The following is a 17,328-nucleotide window of genomic DNA, read 5'->3' on the forward strand; positions in this document are numbered from 1 at the left end:
TGTTTCCCATTCTCTTTCTGTGCATTTTATTTATCGCATTTCTCCATCTCACCATGGAACTGTCATTTATAGAGCTGGAGGTTTAAACTTTCTTCACTGAGATAAAGAATCTTGATTTCAAGTCTCTACCTTAATTAAAAAACTGACACAAAGTAAGAAAAAAGGTGTCAAGTTTGGCTGGTATGAATTAAATTATGCACACTATTTATATTTACATTTAATTCACTATAATTTAGCAACTGCAAACCTGAAGAATACAATTGCTCCAACATGAGCTTGAGTCTCATGATGTGTAAGTGTGGGTGTGTGTGTTCGTGTGTTTTAGTGTGTCTGTGTATGTGTGTGGAAGCGCAAAGCGCAATAAGTGTGGTTTTGCTTTTCTCCGGGCTGTGTTTCTCACTCCTGTCCACCAGCACCAAACTGACCCTTCCAGCTCCGAAACACAAAGACAACTGAGACACTTCCACCAAGATCATGTTTTAATGGCTTAACCGCGGTGCTCCGGTCCGGTTTTATTCGGTTCGGCAGCGACTCTGGGCGGGTTCGATGCTGCGGGACTCTCGCTGAGAAAGGTGAGTGAGGAAATGGCGGCTGGTCTTCATTAATATCCGCTATTTGGGAGAAAAAAAAAGAGATTTTTACACCGACTTCCGTACGATATAAATTTTTCAGAGTCGGTCATGTGTCAGACACTTTCTTTCTCCAATTTGAACAGAGGGAATAAACGAAAGACTTTCACGTGGTTCAAGTGACGATTTTTAAAGTTTAATGTGGTTTTGCGGAGAGTTTTCGATTGTTTTGGTGGGGTTGGGGAGGCTTTAATGACTGTTTGAGGTGCAGCAGGCCCGTTAGCATGTTAGCATGCTAGCCCGTGTTTACGGAAATCAAACGGAACATTTAAAAGCAGACTATTAATAAATCCTCTCACGACAGACGAATACAGAGGTGTATTAATTTGTTAAATAGACTTTGAGTTATGTTTTACAATTAGATGTTGCTTACAGAAACGTGTTTGATCGCAAAATGTTTGATATTCAATATTAAAAATACACACACCATTACCAGAGACGTATTTTTAGGAATGTCACGCAAACACACTTGAATAACCTCATGCAACCTGAATCATTTATTGTTTCAAAACACATGTTGGATTGATATGGATTTTAGTTATTTTATGCTGATGTAACATGTGCTTTTTTTCTCACAGTTAAGTGGTCCTCTGTGTGCGGCAGATTTGAGACCTTATAAACTCCAGAGAGGACAGAAGATGTCAAGAAAATGATAGCAGCTCAAGACCTACAAGCGGACTTCCTCCAGTAAGCACCAGACACACACAAACACTGACTTTGTCTCAAAATGACGAAGAGCTGCCTAACTAGGGAACATAAATGAATATCATGGACTAGATTATATCTAGAACCTACAGGCGTCTCGAATGCTTAGAACTTGCTGGTCTGTGTGTAGGATGAATGCTGGACAAATTGCATGCTTGTATTTTATTTAGGTATGTAGCCTATTGGTTAAGGGATCTCTGTAGCTGATTGGTTGAAAGGTTGTCAGTTTGAACATTGTGATGCAAGTCTTTGCTGTGTTTTTATAGCTCACCTGATAGAGTATGGTACTAGATTTTCCAGGAGCACAAATACTGATAAATGTATACTTTGAATGTGCTTTGGATTAAACACTGTGCTTAGTGTATAAATGTAAATGTAATGTAAATGAACAGACATCTGCATTCACATTCTCCTTAAAGCGAGTGTGTTGCACACACCAGTATTGCATTTTGTCCCTATGTATATAACTGAAGTTAATCACTTCTGTCTGTTGTGCAGGGAAGGACACTCTCAGTTTTCCGACAACGATCTTGAAGATCTTGAGGGTCGGAATGCCAAACCTGGAAAAGGAAAGGTACTTCGAGACATGCTTTTAGATCTACACTCGGATCTGGTTAAAGCCATTACAGAAATAATTTTGAAATGGTATGTTACGACAAGTTCTCTCTTGTTTTCTTTCGTCTGTGTAGAGGGGGAAGAAAACCCCAAATCAAAAGACAAAGGCATCCGAGGGGAGAGGTCAAGGTCGAGTGAATGGCCACCATCAGGAGAACGGCATGGAGAATCTCAGTTTGTTTGAGATTGTCAAATTGGGCAAATGTGCCACCCAGGTACACAAATGCATTTCTCCATTTCTAATTCAGATACTCTCCATCTCCAAAGTGAACAAGTTCTCGAATCCAGATCTGTTTGCTCTGTGAGAGAAGGTTTTCCTGAGATTTATGTATTGTTTAATTTGCAGTCTGTTGTTGATGACTGGATTGAGTCCTATAAAATGGACAGAGACACTGCACTGATGGAACTCATCAACTTCTTCATCCACTGCTCTGGCTGCAAAGGTGTGTTCTCTAGAAAATTGTAAACTTTATTGTGCTGTTCAGTGTGTCTGTTTTAAAGTTGGCATGAAATGAAACTACTGATTGTTTTTTTCCCCTGTCCTGTATATCTGAGTGAAACGGCTTATGAAATGAGCAAAAATGTAGGGCAGGATTTTATTTGGTCCATCTGGAACAGATTGGATCTTTAACAAATTTTTAGCAACAGGTTGCAGGAAGGAAGATGCAAAAATGAATACACTCCCCAGGGTAGAGGTGGGCGATATATATCGTCTGCGATAATATCGAGTTTGTTGTGTAAACGATGTGCAAATTCTCATTATCGAGTATTTAAATTACTGCGAAAAAACTTCCCAAAACGGGCATTAAAACTCCACACATTCAGAGGCTGCAGCAGGGCGTCACGTGATTGCTGTTCTGCGTGCGTCACGTATACGTTCGCATGGTTAGCGCATGGTCGCCCGCAAATTCAACACCTGAAAACGAATGTGATTAGGCTACACATTTGACAGAAGGAGATAACATGCAGACAGCCGCGCAATCTACTTCGGTTCCGAGAATCCGCGTCCGCTGCCCGAGAAAAGCCGACATCGGCTAAGGTACCTGCAGCACAACACACTCAGCAAACTTTAGCGGAGTCGTTTAGCAGAAAAGTGCCTTACGATAAGAAATGCAACAGGTGGCAAGACATTACAAATTACTTTTTTGTTTTACTTTTTTACTTTTAGTTCGATGTTCTTACACTAGTTCAATTATTATTTTGTATGTCTATTTGAATTTTTACTTGAATACTTACATGCTAAAGAAAATAAATAAGCATTATTTTCATTCAAAATTGTGCCCATTATTATCATCAGTGATTAAGTAACTCAGCCTTTTAAAATCACATTTTTAACGGATATCGTCTAATTATCGTTATCGTTAAAATCGACAAAAATATCTAGATAATATTTTTTGTCCATATCGCCCACCCCTACCCCAGGGGTTAATGATTTTGATTATCAGAGCACGTGAATAAACAAATAACACAATAAGTGCACAATTAAATAATTTATAAACAACTTTCCAATATTCCATACTAAAAATAAATAATGGTCAGTTTTGATTTCATGGTGACTTTAACTGTGCGTGAACTGTGTTGTGATTTTTTTTTTACAGACGTGTAGTGACCGGTATGACCTGTGTTATATCCCCATCACTTTTAGAAACTTCTGAGTCCCCTCTTTGCTTTTATAGGTGCGGTGAGCTCAGAGATGTTCCGCCATATGCAGAATTCTGAGATCATCAGGAAAATGACAGAGGAATTTGATGAGGTTTGTAAATGCCATGGGAGTGTTTATAATACGAATAATGTCTGGGACAAAGGAAGTTATATGCTGAAACAAGAATCGAGATGTAAATTGGTGTGTGTTTGTGTGTATTTAGGACAGCGGAGATTACCCGCTGGCGATGGCTGGTCCGCTGTGGAAAAAGTTTAAACAGAGCTTGTGTGAGTTCATCATGGTTCTGGTCCGACAGTGCCAGTACAGCATCATCTATGACGAATACATGATGGACACTGTCATTTCGCTCCTCACTGGCCTGTCGGACTCGCAGGTCAGAGCATTTAGACACACCAGCACCCTCGCAGGTTGGTTACCTTTCAATTATGTATGAACTGAATGTATGAAATGTATGTTGTGCCCCGTATGCAAATTTCTTAGGTGAAATACTAAGATGACCTACTAAAATTGTCTTTATGCATGAACTAGATGGCCTACTCTTTAAACCGTATGCATACTTTTACCACATGCAAACTTTTAAAGGAGTAATTCACCCAAAAAATGGTTCTCATTGACTCTTCATAGTAAGAAAATGTTTTGACCCTGGATAGCAAAACCAGTCTTATGGGTCAATTTTTCAAAATTGAGATTTATAAATCACGTGAAAGCTGAATAAATAAGCTTGCCATTGATATTTGTTTGTCGGGATAAGACAATATTTGGCCGAGACACCATTTAAAACTCTGGAATCTGAGGGTGCAAACAGATCGAAATATTGAGAAAATCGCCTTAAAAGACACAGTTCTTAGTTCTTAATGTTGAGCGACGGCCGTTCTTTTGGAATTATGTGCTTTAGGAACTCTTAGACAGGTGGACCCCATATACTCCCATTATATGAAGCCCAGACGGCAGCGGAATTACCTTAAAATCTTCTTTATTGTTCTACTCAATTTATATATTATTAATCAAGTCATGGCGTTCATTAATAGTGAATATCTCTTATATTCTCAGCTATGAAACTGATGACAGCTTTAGTCAACGTTGCTCTGAATTTGAGCATTAACATGGACAACACACAGCGACAATACGAGACCGAACGCAATAAGAGCATTGGCAAGCGAGCTAACGAACGCTTGGAGCTTCTGCTGCAAAAACGCAAAGAGGTAACACATGTCTTGCCCCAATGCAGTTGTTTTTTTCAGTTTTAAGTGTGTACATGATTTACACGTTTCATCGGCTGTGATTTTAGCTCCAGGAGAACCAGGATGAGATTGAGAACATGATGAATGCCATTTTTAAAGGTGTTTTCATCCACAGATACAGGTGAGCAAACATCACCCAACTAAAGATGAATTCAACTCAACTCCTAATAAAGGTTTTAAAACAATCACTTCTTTGATGTTTTGTTTAAGGCTGCAATCTTAAAAATGTCACTGTATGTTAAGGAGTGTAGTGTATATGCGTCATGTCTAAAATGAAATCCGTTTTTGTCAGGGATGTGATAGCTGAGATTAGGGTGGTCTGCATTGAGGAGATTGGAATGTGGATGAAGTTGTACAGTGATGCGTTTCTGAACGACAGTTATCTGAAATACGTGGGCTGGACCATGTATGATAAGGTGACACTGACATGGATTACTTATTCAGATCCAAACTAAAATGAATAACATGCTGAAATGAGCAACATTCAATTTATATCTTTTTCTCCAGCAAGGTGAGGTTCGTATGAAGTGTCTTACAGCCCTTCAGAGTTTATATCATAGCAGAGAACTTAACTCCAGACTGGAACTCTTCACAAGCCGCTTTAAGGTGAGGTTTCCATCAGGATGCTTTATTTGGTTACACCCTCTTTGACCATAACTGAGGTCCTTTTTCAAACGGTGCTCTTAATGTGACCTTTGCTAACAAGTGTCTGTGAACTTCACAAGTTCACATTTTATGATTCATTAGTAACCCCCCCCTTAGCGGCTGCTGTATGCCTTCAGTGTGCCCTGTGCTGGTCATGCGCTAGAGTGAACTTCAAAGGCTTTGGTACAGGGTCAAACAGGCCTGTTTCATTTTAAAACTGACATCTGGCCTCCTAATGTTTTAACCGGTTAAACAAATTTTGTCCACACACATTTTGAAGGAGTAGTTCACTTTCAAAATAAATTTTCATTATAATTTACTCACCCCCATGTTTTCCAAGATGTTTATGTATTTGTTTCATTAGTCGAAAAGAAATGAAGATTTTTGATGAAATAGTGGACTGACATAAACAGAAACCAAGTATCTGAAAAAAATTTGCACATAGCTATTGATGGCTCAGGTGGGTTAGGTACGGTTAGACCAGACTAATACTGGTTTGGACATCATGTTACATGCACAATTTCTTACTGACTTTTCTACTCTTTTTCTGTAGGATCGCATTGTGTCAATGACTCTGGATAAGGAATATGATGTTGCCGTTCAGGCCATCAAGCTGCTCACGCTGACTCTGCAGTGGGTTCAGTATTTATGGTCATATTTTGGCGTCGCCCATACCTTAGATATGTCCATTTACCCATTTACTGTGTGTGCACAGGAGTAGCGAGGAAGTCTTAACAGCCGAAGACTGTGAGAGTGTCTATCACCTGGTTTACTCCGCCCACCGACCTGTCGCGGTGGCAGCAGGGGAGTTTCTCTACAAAAAGTAAGTATTATGATTTTTTTAGTCCCTACCTACAGTGACCTAACCTTACCCATAATGCACCTGAAACTTCATCTGAGAGATTCCATGACTAATGCCATCATGTGCCCGCTCGGCCACATGCAACGCTCTAAGACTTTGTATGTGCTTGTTTCCAGGTTATTTAGTCATCACGGCCCAGAGGATGAGGGGCGGCCCAGGAGAGGCAGACAGTGTTTGAATGCCAACCTCATCAGAACAACTGTTTTGTTCTTTCTGGAGAGTGAGGTGTGCTTGATGTGCTTAGCTTGGAATGTTTTTTTCAACGATTTGTTTTATTCTATGAGGGGGAGTGTTTGATATTATATTGTGTATGTCTGTGTTATAGCTTCATGAGCATGGTGCCTACTTGGTGGACAGTTTGTGGGACTGTGCGTCAGACCTTCTGAAGGACTGGGAGAGTATGATCAGTCTGCTTCTGGATGAGCCGTACCCCGGGGAAGAAGGTACTGGAATATCAAGCATATACACACTTTCATTTGATACATCCAAGAGTTTGTGTGTCTTTGTCAAAGAGAGAAAACATCATGATATGTGTGTGTGTTTCAGCACTCTCGGATGCTCAGGAAGCTGCTCTTGTTGAGATCATGCTCTGTGCTGTCAGGCAGACGTGCGAGTGTCACCCGCCTATCGGACGCAGCTCTGGTAGAAGGGTACGACTCATTTACACTTTCATCCAAAAACTTGAACACTTTGAGTGCATTGAAGTTTGCAGAATCATCCATACATGCACACATTTATTTTGTGTACTTCCATCGTGAAGTGTTTTGTGTAGTTTGTGTGTACTGGTCTGTTAACAGTGTTTATTTCGTATGCGTTTTATGTTTAGTGTATGCTTTGTGCAGTGTGTATTCAATTCGTGTTCTGTAATCGTGCAGGTTCTGACAGCTAAAGAAAAAAAAACCCAACTGGATGATCGAACAAAGATCACGGAAACATTTGCGGTGGCTCTGCCTCTATTACTAGCTAAAGTAAGTCGTTCTCAACACTGACAGGCTTTGTAATGTATCAGTAGATATGAGTGAATTCTGATGTAAAATCAACCCACAACAGATGATTATGAGGGACAATTGAGTTCTCTAATATTTGATTTTGATACTTTTTTGGCCCTTAATGCACCGTGCACATCCATACAGTTCCCTGCGTAAGAAAATTAATATAAATACCATATAAATAAAAAACCTGTTTGGTCACATGGTGATGTTTGGTTTCTAAATTGACTTCTTCCCTTCTTCTTTTTCAGTATTCAGTGGACCCAGAGAAGGTCACAAATCTTCTGCATTTTCCTCAGTATTTTGATTTGGAAATCTATACAACTGGTCGGCTAGAAAAGGTTATTATCCACAGACTCACAAAAAAGTTTACTATAACTGTTTAAACTGTTCGTTTTGTCATATTGTGCTAAATTTACCACATCAGTATTGAGAATATTAGCTTAACGTGTCTGAGGGCTTGTTGAAATTATGGCTTAATAGTTAGGAAATCTAATAGCAGTTTAATGATTTTAAATGTTACTGTTATTGACCTGTCATTGAGCAAAATAAGGAGGTTATTGGTTGTAATCTTGGTTTTTTTATGTATGTTATTAAAACTGTAAAAACTGTCCTGCAGCATCTGGATGCATTGCTCCGTCAAGTCCGTGATGTGGTGGACAAGCACACAGAAACGGACGTTTTGGAGTCTTGTTCCATGACGTTCCACGCACTGTGCAATGAGGAATTTACTATCTATAATCGTGTAGACATCGTCCGCAGCCAGATGATCGATGAACAGATTGACAAGTTCCACCGCCTGCTGGAGGATTTCCTGCTGGAGGTATGTGTGTGTGTGTGGTGTATCATCTTTCAATGTCTATATGATTTTGTCCGTTGAGTTTGAACTGTTTTGTGTCTTTCAGGGGGAGGAGCCTGATGAAGATGACGCCTATCAGGTTTTGTCAACGCTTAAGAGAATCACAGCCTTCCACAAGTAAGAAACACGCAGAATTTATCAGTATAGGTTTACTTTTGTGTGGAGTAAAATTGATTTTGATGTCATTTCAGTAGAATTTTACTACGAGATTTTCAGAAATCTGTTGAAACAGGCACCCGCTATGGCTGCCTCAAAATCTTGTTTATATTGTTTGTAAGTTTCTCCTTTCGGTAAGAAGTGGTTCTTTTCAACTTTGTGTATGTGCTTTCTGCAGTGCCCATGACCTCACTAAATGGGACCTTTTTACCAGCAACTACAAGCTATTGAATGCTGGTCTGCAAAACGGGGACATGCCTGAGCAGGTGCTGATCTCTAACCTCTTCACTGTAGGTTTTCTTATTTGACAAAGTATATTGAATTGTTTTGTTTCGTGTTTATAGATCGTGGCCAACGCACTCCAGTGCACTCACTATGTCATACTCTGGCACTTGGCTAAAGTCTCAGAGGGCACCTCTAATAAGGTTTAACGCACACGCACAGAAACCCAGGTCAATATGTTTTTGTAAGTAGCTAACCCCTGTTCCGTTTCAGGATCATCTGGTGCTCTTGCGGAGGCAGGTGAGAGTGTTCTGTCTGATGTGCCAGAGTTATCTAAACAGCATCAGCACTGCTGTGAAAGAACAGGTAAGACCATAGGCGACACCCCTAATAGAGTGTTCCCACCAAACGCGACTATTGCTATTCGAGCGTAGTTGGATGCATGAACATTTTGAGTTTACTAGCTTCATTCTGCCAGCCGGGTACAGTCAAATTGAGTAAAGATCGTTGTAGCAGAGTAGTCGGGGCGAGACCGTGGTTCGAGTCCGGTGAGTAATTTTGAATGAGCGCCAGCTGTGCGTACACCGGGCTCGAATCACGTAGGAGATGGGGAGCATATAAAAGGAACGAGCGACCGGACCGTCGAAGAGAGAGGACCGCCTGCTGTGTTATGTTTGTATTTGTATTTATATTTATGTTTATGTTTTGTTCGCCGGCGGTCGTCCGTGAGGGGCCGCCGGCTGTTATATTACTTTATTAAATGTTTTGAAATGTCTTCCGGTTCCCGACTCCTTCCTTCCCTTTTATGGAGAATTGTTACAATCGTTTTTTACAACTTACCAGATTGCCCGACCTCCTCGCTCACTTTCTTCTAAGCAAGATCCTTTTTATTCCTGTTTCGTTAAAATTAAGATGTATCGTACAGCTCCAGGTATCTAGATACAGCAACAATGATTTTTTCCTCCATTGTTGTGTTGGATTTCTGCCTCCGCTCGCTTAGTCATAATAACGTCACTACTAGAGTGTAGCGATTTTAGCTGCATGTTAAAATAAGGATGAGTTTAACTCACCAAAATAAGATTCTCCACCAGATCTATCAAGATTACATACATGAAATTAGTTATTTAAAACGTTAATTTCAGTCAAGGAATTAGTTTAGCTCAAAGGAAAATATGTATAATAATCGTCATGCATATGCATATTTTAAAATTCTGATTAGCAGTATAGTGATAAAAATCTTATATGTATTCATCCAGCAAATGCATTGATGATTTATACACTTACGTTATCTCATGACCATAAGTAACGTGACTTTCCTAAACAGAATTAAGAGCAGAGGTAGCATAGATCGAAACACAGTGTAAGTGACCAAGTTTGTGAGCGTGAACACAGAGAACCCATCACAAATGCCTTTATGGTTTTTATTAAAGTCTACTCTACATGGTAAACATAATGACAACAAACAAATACATGAAACACAACCGCGCTAGGAAGCGCAGAGAGAGAGGGAGAGTGAGAATGAGAGAGAGAGAGAGAGAGAGAGAGAGAGAGAGAGTGAGAGGGCTTGTAAATCTGTCCGAAAACCAATAAAATCATCTTTAACAAAGAGGCATGCTCTTAACGCAGCTTTTCTAATATATATAATCAGGTACTTGCAATCTCGGTGTTGGAGCAATATCCGTATGCGCGTAGATGGAAATCTTGAATGGTTTCAGAATGCAGTCCTGTTGAAACGCTGAGTTTGGGTTCTGAGTCCAAAGTTCCATGGCCTAATCGGACTCCCCAGAGGGGAGCCCCAAGCGGGGGTGTCCGTTGGAGTGTCCTCCGCGTCGTCTCTCTTTCCCTTCCAATTCCTAATTCCAAAAAGGTATAAATTCCGAAGAGGATCGGTTATGGTGTTTTATATGCATACCTGCCCTGCCCCCAGATGGTCTGCGGGCCAATGCCATCCATGAAAGTGATAAGTTTGCCAGAGAAAGTTCCTTTGTTTCTCATGGCGCCTCATTTGCATAGCTCTGACAGGATGGTCAGTTTGCATTTAATACCTAAACATAGTTATGGACATGGTATGATGCATCCTATGTTTTTATAACATAGCTCATCATATAGGGAATTCAAAGCGGAGTAGTAAAATATGAAACATGCAAGGCATTGAACTGTGAATATTCCTATAGGATGAATACATCAAATGAACCCTAAATCAAAACTTGTATATCTAACAGTTACAGACTATTTGAAATGGCACGAGCGCCAACACACAACCTAGACATTTAGATACATTTACAGAAAAGGATAGTTTAAATCACATAAGTTCCTATTTGTCAGAGAAGTTTCTCTGGTTAGCCTCAGATGTTAAGTTAGAGATGACACAGACACTTCTCACCAATGCTTTGAAGCTTTAGAGTCGTAAATATCCTACAGAGAAACCAAAAGGGTTATCACACTCTAGGTGAGATTTCAAAACCTAAAACCAGACCCCATGGAGCCAGGTTTGCCATGGTCTTTTGATGATGGTATCTAGAAACCAGGACAAAAGGGAGTGATGCTTTTCTCTCAATGATCGAGTCACTACAAGAGCAAGCTCCTGATTGGTTAACACGGCACCAAAGTTCATATTTTTCAACACGCACGATGTGTGTCAAACGCCCTAAACGTTCAATTGCAGTTCTATCGGGTCTTTGCATTGACTCAACATGTAAATCACTGGTGCTTAACGCTTCATTCGCGTTTGGTGGGAACGCAGCATTAGTCGTCCCGAGCACAGAGCATTCAGGGAAACCTAACTGTGTGCATGTGTTGCAGGCCTTCACCATTCTTTGTGATGCCCTCCTGATCTTCAGTTACCAGATTGTATCGTCTGGACGGGAGAGTTTAGAGCCGCTGGTGTTCAGTCCAGACGCATCCTTACAGAACGAACTTATCAACTTTATCCTTGATCATGTGTTTGTTGAACAGGATGAGGACAGCGGCACAGGTTAACGACACTGCCACATATAGAAGAGATACATCAATCACACCATAAACAAAGCACTCGGGAGGGATTGTTAATGTTAATTAAGTTGTTTTATTTTCAATGTATATTAATGACATTTATTATTTTATGTGTTTTTAAAACTAAGCACGTTTTCATTCAGACAAATATAAATATGATGAAAATATTTTAGAGTTGTTCTTAAATAGTATCATGATCCTATCGTTGATTAGTGTTTGGTTGTGTGTTGCAGATGACGAGGCCGGGAAGATCGAAGCTCTCCACAGACGCAGGAATTTACTTGCTGCCTTTTGTAAGTTGATCATCTACAATGTGGTGGAGATGAAGATAGCAGCAGATGTCTTCAAACAGTACATGAGAGTAAGTTTTACTCCATCACTTTAACTCTTTTGCATTTGCCAATTGAAGCTTACCTTCTATCTCTCTATCTCTCTCTCGCTGCGTCTTTGTTCAGTACTATACTGATTACGGTGACATCATTAAGGAGACCATGAGTAAAGCACGTCAGATTGACAAGATTCAGTGCGCCAAGACTCTGATCCTCAGTCTGCAGCAGGTTAGACAACGCTTCTCTTAAACAGACATGCTCTGCCAGTAACAAGCTATAAGCCAAGTGTTTGCGTTTCAGCTGTTTAATGAGATGCTGAGTGATCTGGGCTGTAACTTTGATCGCTCCACATCTGCGTTCTGTGGGATTAAAGAACTGGCACGACGCTTCTCGCTCACATTTGGACTCGATCAGCTCAAAACCAGAGAGGCCATCGCCATGCTTCATAAGTAAGAACATAAATGCATTCGGCATTGGCCGTGGAAGTCCTGAAAACATCAGGGAATACACTGTAAACCCGGATAAGCTGGCAACGAGTTACCCTAAAAATGTTTGAGTTTTAGAGGTTCTTGGTTTAAGCAAGCAGAACTTTCAAATTTTGATTACTGTTAAGTTAAAGTTCTTACCAAATCTTAGCAAGTGTGACTTATAAAATGAAGTAGACAGAACTTAAAAAAAGTAAGTTCACCAAAATTTCCTTTTTAAGTTATCTAAACTAAATTCTTTCAGTTTCTTTATTTGACATATTTCTTAGTCTTAATATGCATAATTCAAGTATCTTGACATGTGCAATCCAAAATGAGAAAGAAGAGACTGGTCTCAGAACTGGCATTAGCACAGTTACTGCTCACTGGTGACATAACATGTTACAGGTCAAATGTAGCTTCGCAGACACTAGCACATGCACCACTCTTCTAAATAATGGTAACCACAAAACTGAAAAATATGTCAAACTTTTCTAAATATCTAAGAGAAGTGAACATTATACGCTAACAAGTCTTTAACTTTACAAAAAACATGTAAAATAATCATATCTTTTTTTATGTACTCTCCTAATGCTGTCTGACGCAAAGCATGCTGGGAATTGGAAATCCTTCTTGAACAATTATGTTGAATTAACGTGCTGAAATTAAGTAAATTGAACAAGGAGCAAAATGTTTTTTAGGTTTAGTCAAAACATCAGCTTAATCAAAAGTAATCATTATACTTCAATCAACAGTAAAAAACCCAAATTTTGAACATTTGGGTTGAATGATAAATAAATGTAGATTGTTCTAGTTTATCTGAAGTGTGTTTGTTGTTCAGGGATGGGATAGAGTTCGCCTTTAAAGAGCAGAGTCCACAGGGGGAGGGTGGTCCTCCTCTCAACCTTGCTTTCCTTGACATCCTCAGTGAGTTTTCATCCAAACTACTGCGTCAGGACAAGAAGACTGTGTAAGACACACACACACTGATCAATATTTCTTTTAAATAACATGTCCCCAGTAACGTAATATTTTATTATATTTTTTCCATAACCAGATAAAAACATTTTTATCAGCTTAAGCCAGGACTATGCCTCAGTTAAATTAAGATATTTAAGTCGCATTTATATAAATGCCTGAAATAAATGTTACTGTTGTGCATCTTCAGACAAAACAATGGTCCTGACATATTTAGGACGGGTCAGAGCAAGTTCTTTTCAGTAAAGATACCTTAACATTCATTTTAGTCTGGGACTTGTCGTAAGCCTCGTTTATGAAACCGGGCCTATGTTGCTTATTTTTGTCAAATATTTTTTTGAAATCGAATTATAAAAACGGTCAACCTCAGTTATGGATTTTATCATTTCAATTCAACATCAAATATGAAGGTGACTTGAATCGTATATTATCAGGCATGTCATTTTTGTCATGTTGGTAGTCCTGGTTCATTTCTAACCCTCTCTCTCTGACCCCCATCAGGCACCTGTATCTGGAGCGCTTCATGACATTTCAAATGGCCCTACAGAGGGACGACTGCTGGTTGCCTCTCATCTCCTACCGGAATTCTCTGCAGACGGGCACAGACGATGACACGCTGTCTGTCATTAGCAGCATGAGCAGAAGCTCCACCCGCAGTCGCAAGAGCAGATCAACTACTGCCAGCAAGAGGAAGCTTCCTGAAGGTGATTGCATGTATAGTTGCACCTTTAATGATTTCGATAAAAAATTGTCATGAGGGTCTGAACTTGCTGTCTGTCTCTCAGAGGAAAGCAGCTGCAGCAGTAGTGATGTTAGCGCGTGGGTAGGACGTATACAAGCGGCCCCGCACACGCCTATGATGATGTCATCACCCCACATCGTCTCCACTGTCTTGCGGGAGCCGAAGAAGCCCCGCCCCGAGCAGGGTTACATGGGAGTTTACAGCATGAGCAACGAAGCGCAACAGCAGCAGACTCTACAGCAGCCACACATGGACTACAAGTAAATGCACATGTGAATAGTTTTTCTAACACGCATGAACTTTGACGAAGAGGTCTAAGATCTGTTGGGGTTTTTAGTTCTCAGGTTGCGTGGATGATGGCCCAAAAGCAGCAGCAGCAGGACAGGGCGAATCTGCAGTATGGCAAGATGAGGGGCCACATACAGCACACCATGTGAGATTTCGTATTTACTCTAAACACACACAATCATAGACATCCTCGAAGGTACAATTACTGTACTAATTGTTTTTTGTGTTCTTTTTGTCAGTCGCCGTGGCAGCGGGTTGATGGAGGATGATGAGGAACCTATTGTTGAAGATGTGATGATGTCATCAGAGGAGCGACTAGATGACCTAAACGAGGGCATGGACTTTGACACCATGGACATCGATCTGGTAAGAACGGACTGGTTATTGACAAGTAATTGAGCATAAATTGCTCATGCCAGCCAGGGTGGAGGAAAAGAGGTAACACTGTCATGTAACAGTTCCACTGTTTTCTCCCTTTTAAGCCTCCATCCAAAAATCGCAGGGAGAGATCAGAGCTGAAACCAGACTACTTTGACCCTTCCTCCATCATGGATGACTCCGTAAGCATTCATTTATTTTCTCATTTCTTAACCACTGGTAATGCAAAAATATATAATATATAATATATATTATATATATTAGGGCTGTCAACGTAACACGGTACCGATGAGATAAAAAAAATCTGATTTACGAATTAAAAACATTTAACGCAATTAACGCAGCATCCGTTTGTTATGTCATCCTTTGTCTAGGTTACATTATTTAATCATGTCTTATTCGTGTACAGGCCTTTTAACCACTTAAGCGCATTTTGAAACAGTTGCTTTGTTCAGTGAAGATAGACAGCTGCTAGCTGTGGGACGCGGCAAAACAGAATGTAAGGTTCAGTCTGTTGTATACAGTCACGGGCCAAAGGCTGCTTCAGTGAATCTCTGTCAGAATCTATCAGACAGCGCAGTAGCTTTAAAGCAGCAGTTTGTAAAAAACGCCGCTAGAGGGTGCACGATCAATACAACAACAACAATAGCGTAGCTTGATGATGCTGTTATGGAGTGGGGAATGACGGGACCTGATGTCTTCAATTCCTCCGCTGACGGCCATCAATCAGACGGGAGTGAGAAATCAAGTTAGCGGACGAGGTAAATTAATAAAGTTTTATAAATGTTGCGTATAATTGTGGTCGATAAATAAGTGACTGCTCGAAACAAGCTAGTGGCTTGCTAGACACTACTTCTGCATTTGTACACGATACTGTTGTCATGCGGTTTCTAAATGTGAAATTGTGGAATTGTAAAAGTATATTTTAAAACATTAATGTTATATGGGATCAATCGTGATTAATCACAGAAAAAATGTGTGATTAATCAGATTCATTTTTTGAATCGATCGACAGCACTAATATATATATAAATATGTAATGTGGGGAAAAAAAACTGAACTATTCCAACTTCATTACTGATTTGATAAAGTTATTCACGTGTTTTGTTTAACAGGTTCTCAATGTCTCTATGTTCTGATCCCTGGGCATCCGAACCATAATGACATATTTAAAACATTCTCTACTTCTGATTTCACCCCATGGACATAATGATGCTGTGTATCTTACGCTCCTGAAGACACACCATTGCTTTCCATCTGTACATATGAGAACAGATGACGTTTTAGAGCACGACTCATGTATTCATGATCTTTTGTAAAGGACCTTTAAAATAGCAGTTTTTTTTGTAACTCCTTGAGGAGCTTTGATTTTTAGGCAATTTTGTAAAGACAATCAGTTGTAAAATGACTTTATAATGAGGTGATTTAAATCTAAATTTATATCTTTCCTTAAAAGGTTTAGACTTGCAGTGTCTCTGGCTGTTTTTGGGTATTTCTCTGTCTCGTTTTTTCTATTTGTTTTGGATTCGCTGAAGTAGGATAAATCTTACAATGTGTTAATATTCCTCACTTCTGTTTTGTGTGATGACTGATTTTGTTTTTTCTATTGGTCCTCAGTACTCAAAGCGCTTTTGCTGATTGGGTAAAATTTCAATAGCCTGCCCCTCACTTGGATAACTCGGTTTTATTCATTTTGGTATGTCTTTTTATTTCAGGTTTAATTTCTGATTCATGTCTTTATAAGGGGCATTTTAAGAGAAAAGCTCTTTCTGCAGAATATCTCCAATTTACTTATTTTTAAGATTAGAGTTAGCTATTATAATATATTGTTATATCTCTCTAATATATATATATAATTAATTATATATAAATATATATTGATTTGTTTTACACAACATGTGTAATGTAATGTGAATCGTTACTGATTTTATATTTAACTTAATGTTTTTATGTTTGGTATCCAACCTACTGTTTCATTTACGCTAGATCTGTCCTGAGAGAATCACTGAAGTTGTCATTTGGAAAAGCTCCACTGTGAATGATTCTTTGATAATTTACCCTTTGTGTAATTCATTGACGTTTGGAATCAGGTCGTGGGTTGTTTTGGGGTTTGTGTAGTTGGTATCATGATGACTGTAATAATGGTGAAACATCTGGATAAATGTAACCATGATGATGCATTTCTGCAGGGAGCTTTTGTTTAGGTTTGGAAAGGAAACATGTCTATGTTTTTCACATATCTTTGTCACACTTACATTTTTTTATTATTTCCTCTAGTATGTCGTCTTATTACAGAAAGCGTGAGTGTTTGTATTTTAATGTATTGGGCTGTACATAAATCCAAGATGTTTTTATTCTATTTACAAGATGTCCATCGTTTCATTTTCAGTATTGGGAGACAAAAAACTCCTGTAATGATTTTAGCACTGCATTTAAAATAGGCAGCTTCCAGAAATAAGGCCTTCAACAGCATTTTACTAAATGAGAAATTATATATTAGAATTTTTGGTGATGCTTTATTGAACATGTGACGAGGATAAAACTTTTGTCCAAAACTAAAAAAACTGTTGCT

General features: G+C 39.4%; 1 protein-coding gene across 2 annotated transcripts; it reads left to right on the forward strand.

Moving 5' to 3' along the window:
• The first annotated feature begins 333 nt into the window (after positions 1–333).
• Positions 334–17,115, forward strand: stag2a (STAG2 cohesin complex component a). 2 transcript variants are annotated; one of them, XM_056745895.1, is made up of 34 exons: positions 334–572; positions 1,208–1,316; positions 1,833–1,908; positions 2,024–2,164; positions 2,296–2,392; positions 3,626–3,702; positions 3,815–4,019; positions 4,663–4,814; positions 4,901–4,974; positions 5,146–5,269; positions 5,361–5,459; positions 6,052–6,131; positions 6,214–6,321; positions 6,477–6,585; positions 6,686–6,803; positions 6,907–7,010; positions 7,236–7,328; positions 7,601–7,690; positions 7,969–8,172; positions 8,255–8,325; positions 8,543–8,630; positions 8,709–8,789; positions 8,860–8,952; positions 11,389–11,560; positions 11,811–11,938; positions 12,033–12,134; positions 12,207–12,355; positions 13,212–13,340; positions 13,850–14,052; positions 14,134–14,350; positions 14,428–14,523; positions 14,618–14,744; positions 14,861–14,938; positions 15,872–17,115. In XM_056745895.1, the coding sequence occupies exons 2-34, from the start codon at positions 1,279–1,281 to the stop codon at positions 15,893–15,895; spliced, it is 3,747 nt and encodes a 1,248-aa protein (XP_056601873.1). In that variant the 5' UTR covers positions 334–572; positions 1,208–1,278; the 3' UTR covers positions 15,896–17,115. The 2 variants fall into 2 exon arrangements, with proteins under 2 accessions (XP_056601873.1, XP_056601874.1); XM_056745896.1 differs by lacking the exon at positions 334–572 and adding an exon at positions 625–945.
• The last annotated feature ends 213 nt before the right edge of the window (positions 17,116–17,328 follow it).

Source organism: Triplophysa dalaica, chromosome 4 (assembly GCF_015846415.1).
Source record: "Triplophysa dalaica isolate WHDGS20190420 chromosome 4, ASM1584641v1, whole genome shotgun sequence".
NCBI classification, from domain to species: Eukaryota; Metazoa; Chordata; class Actinopteri; order Cypriniformes; family Nemacheilidae; genus Triplophysa; species Triplophysa dalaica.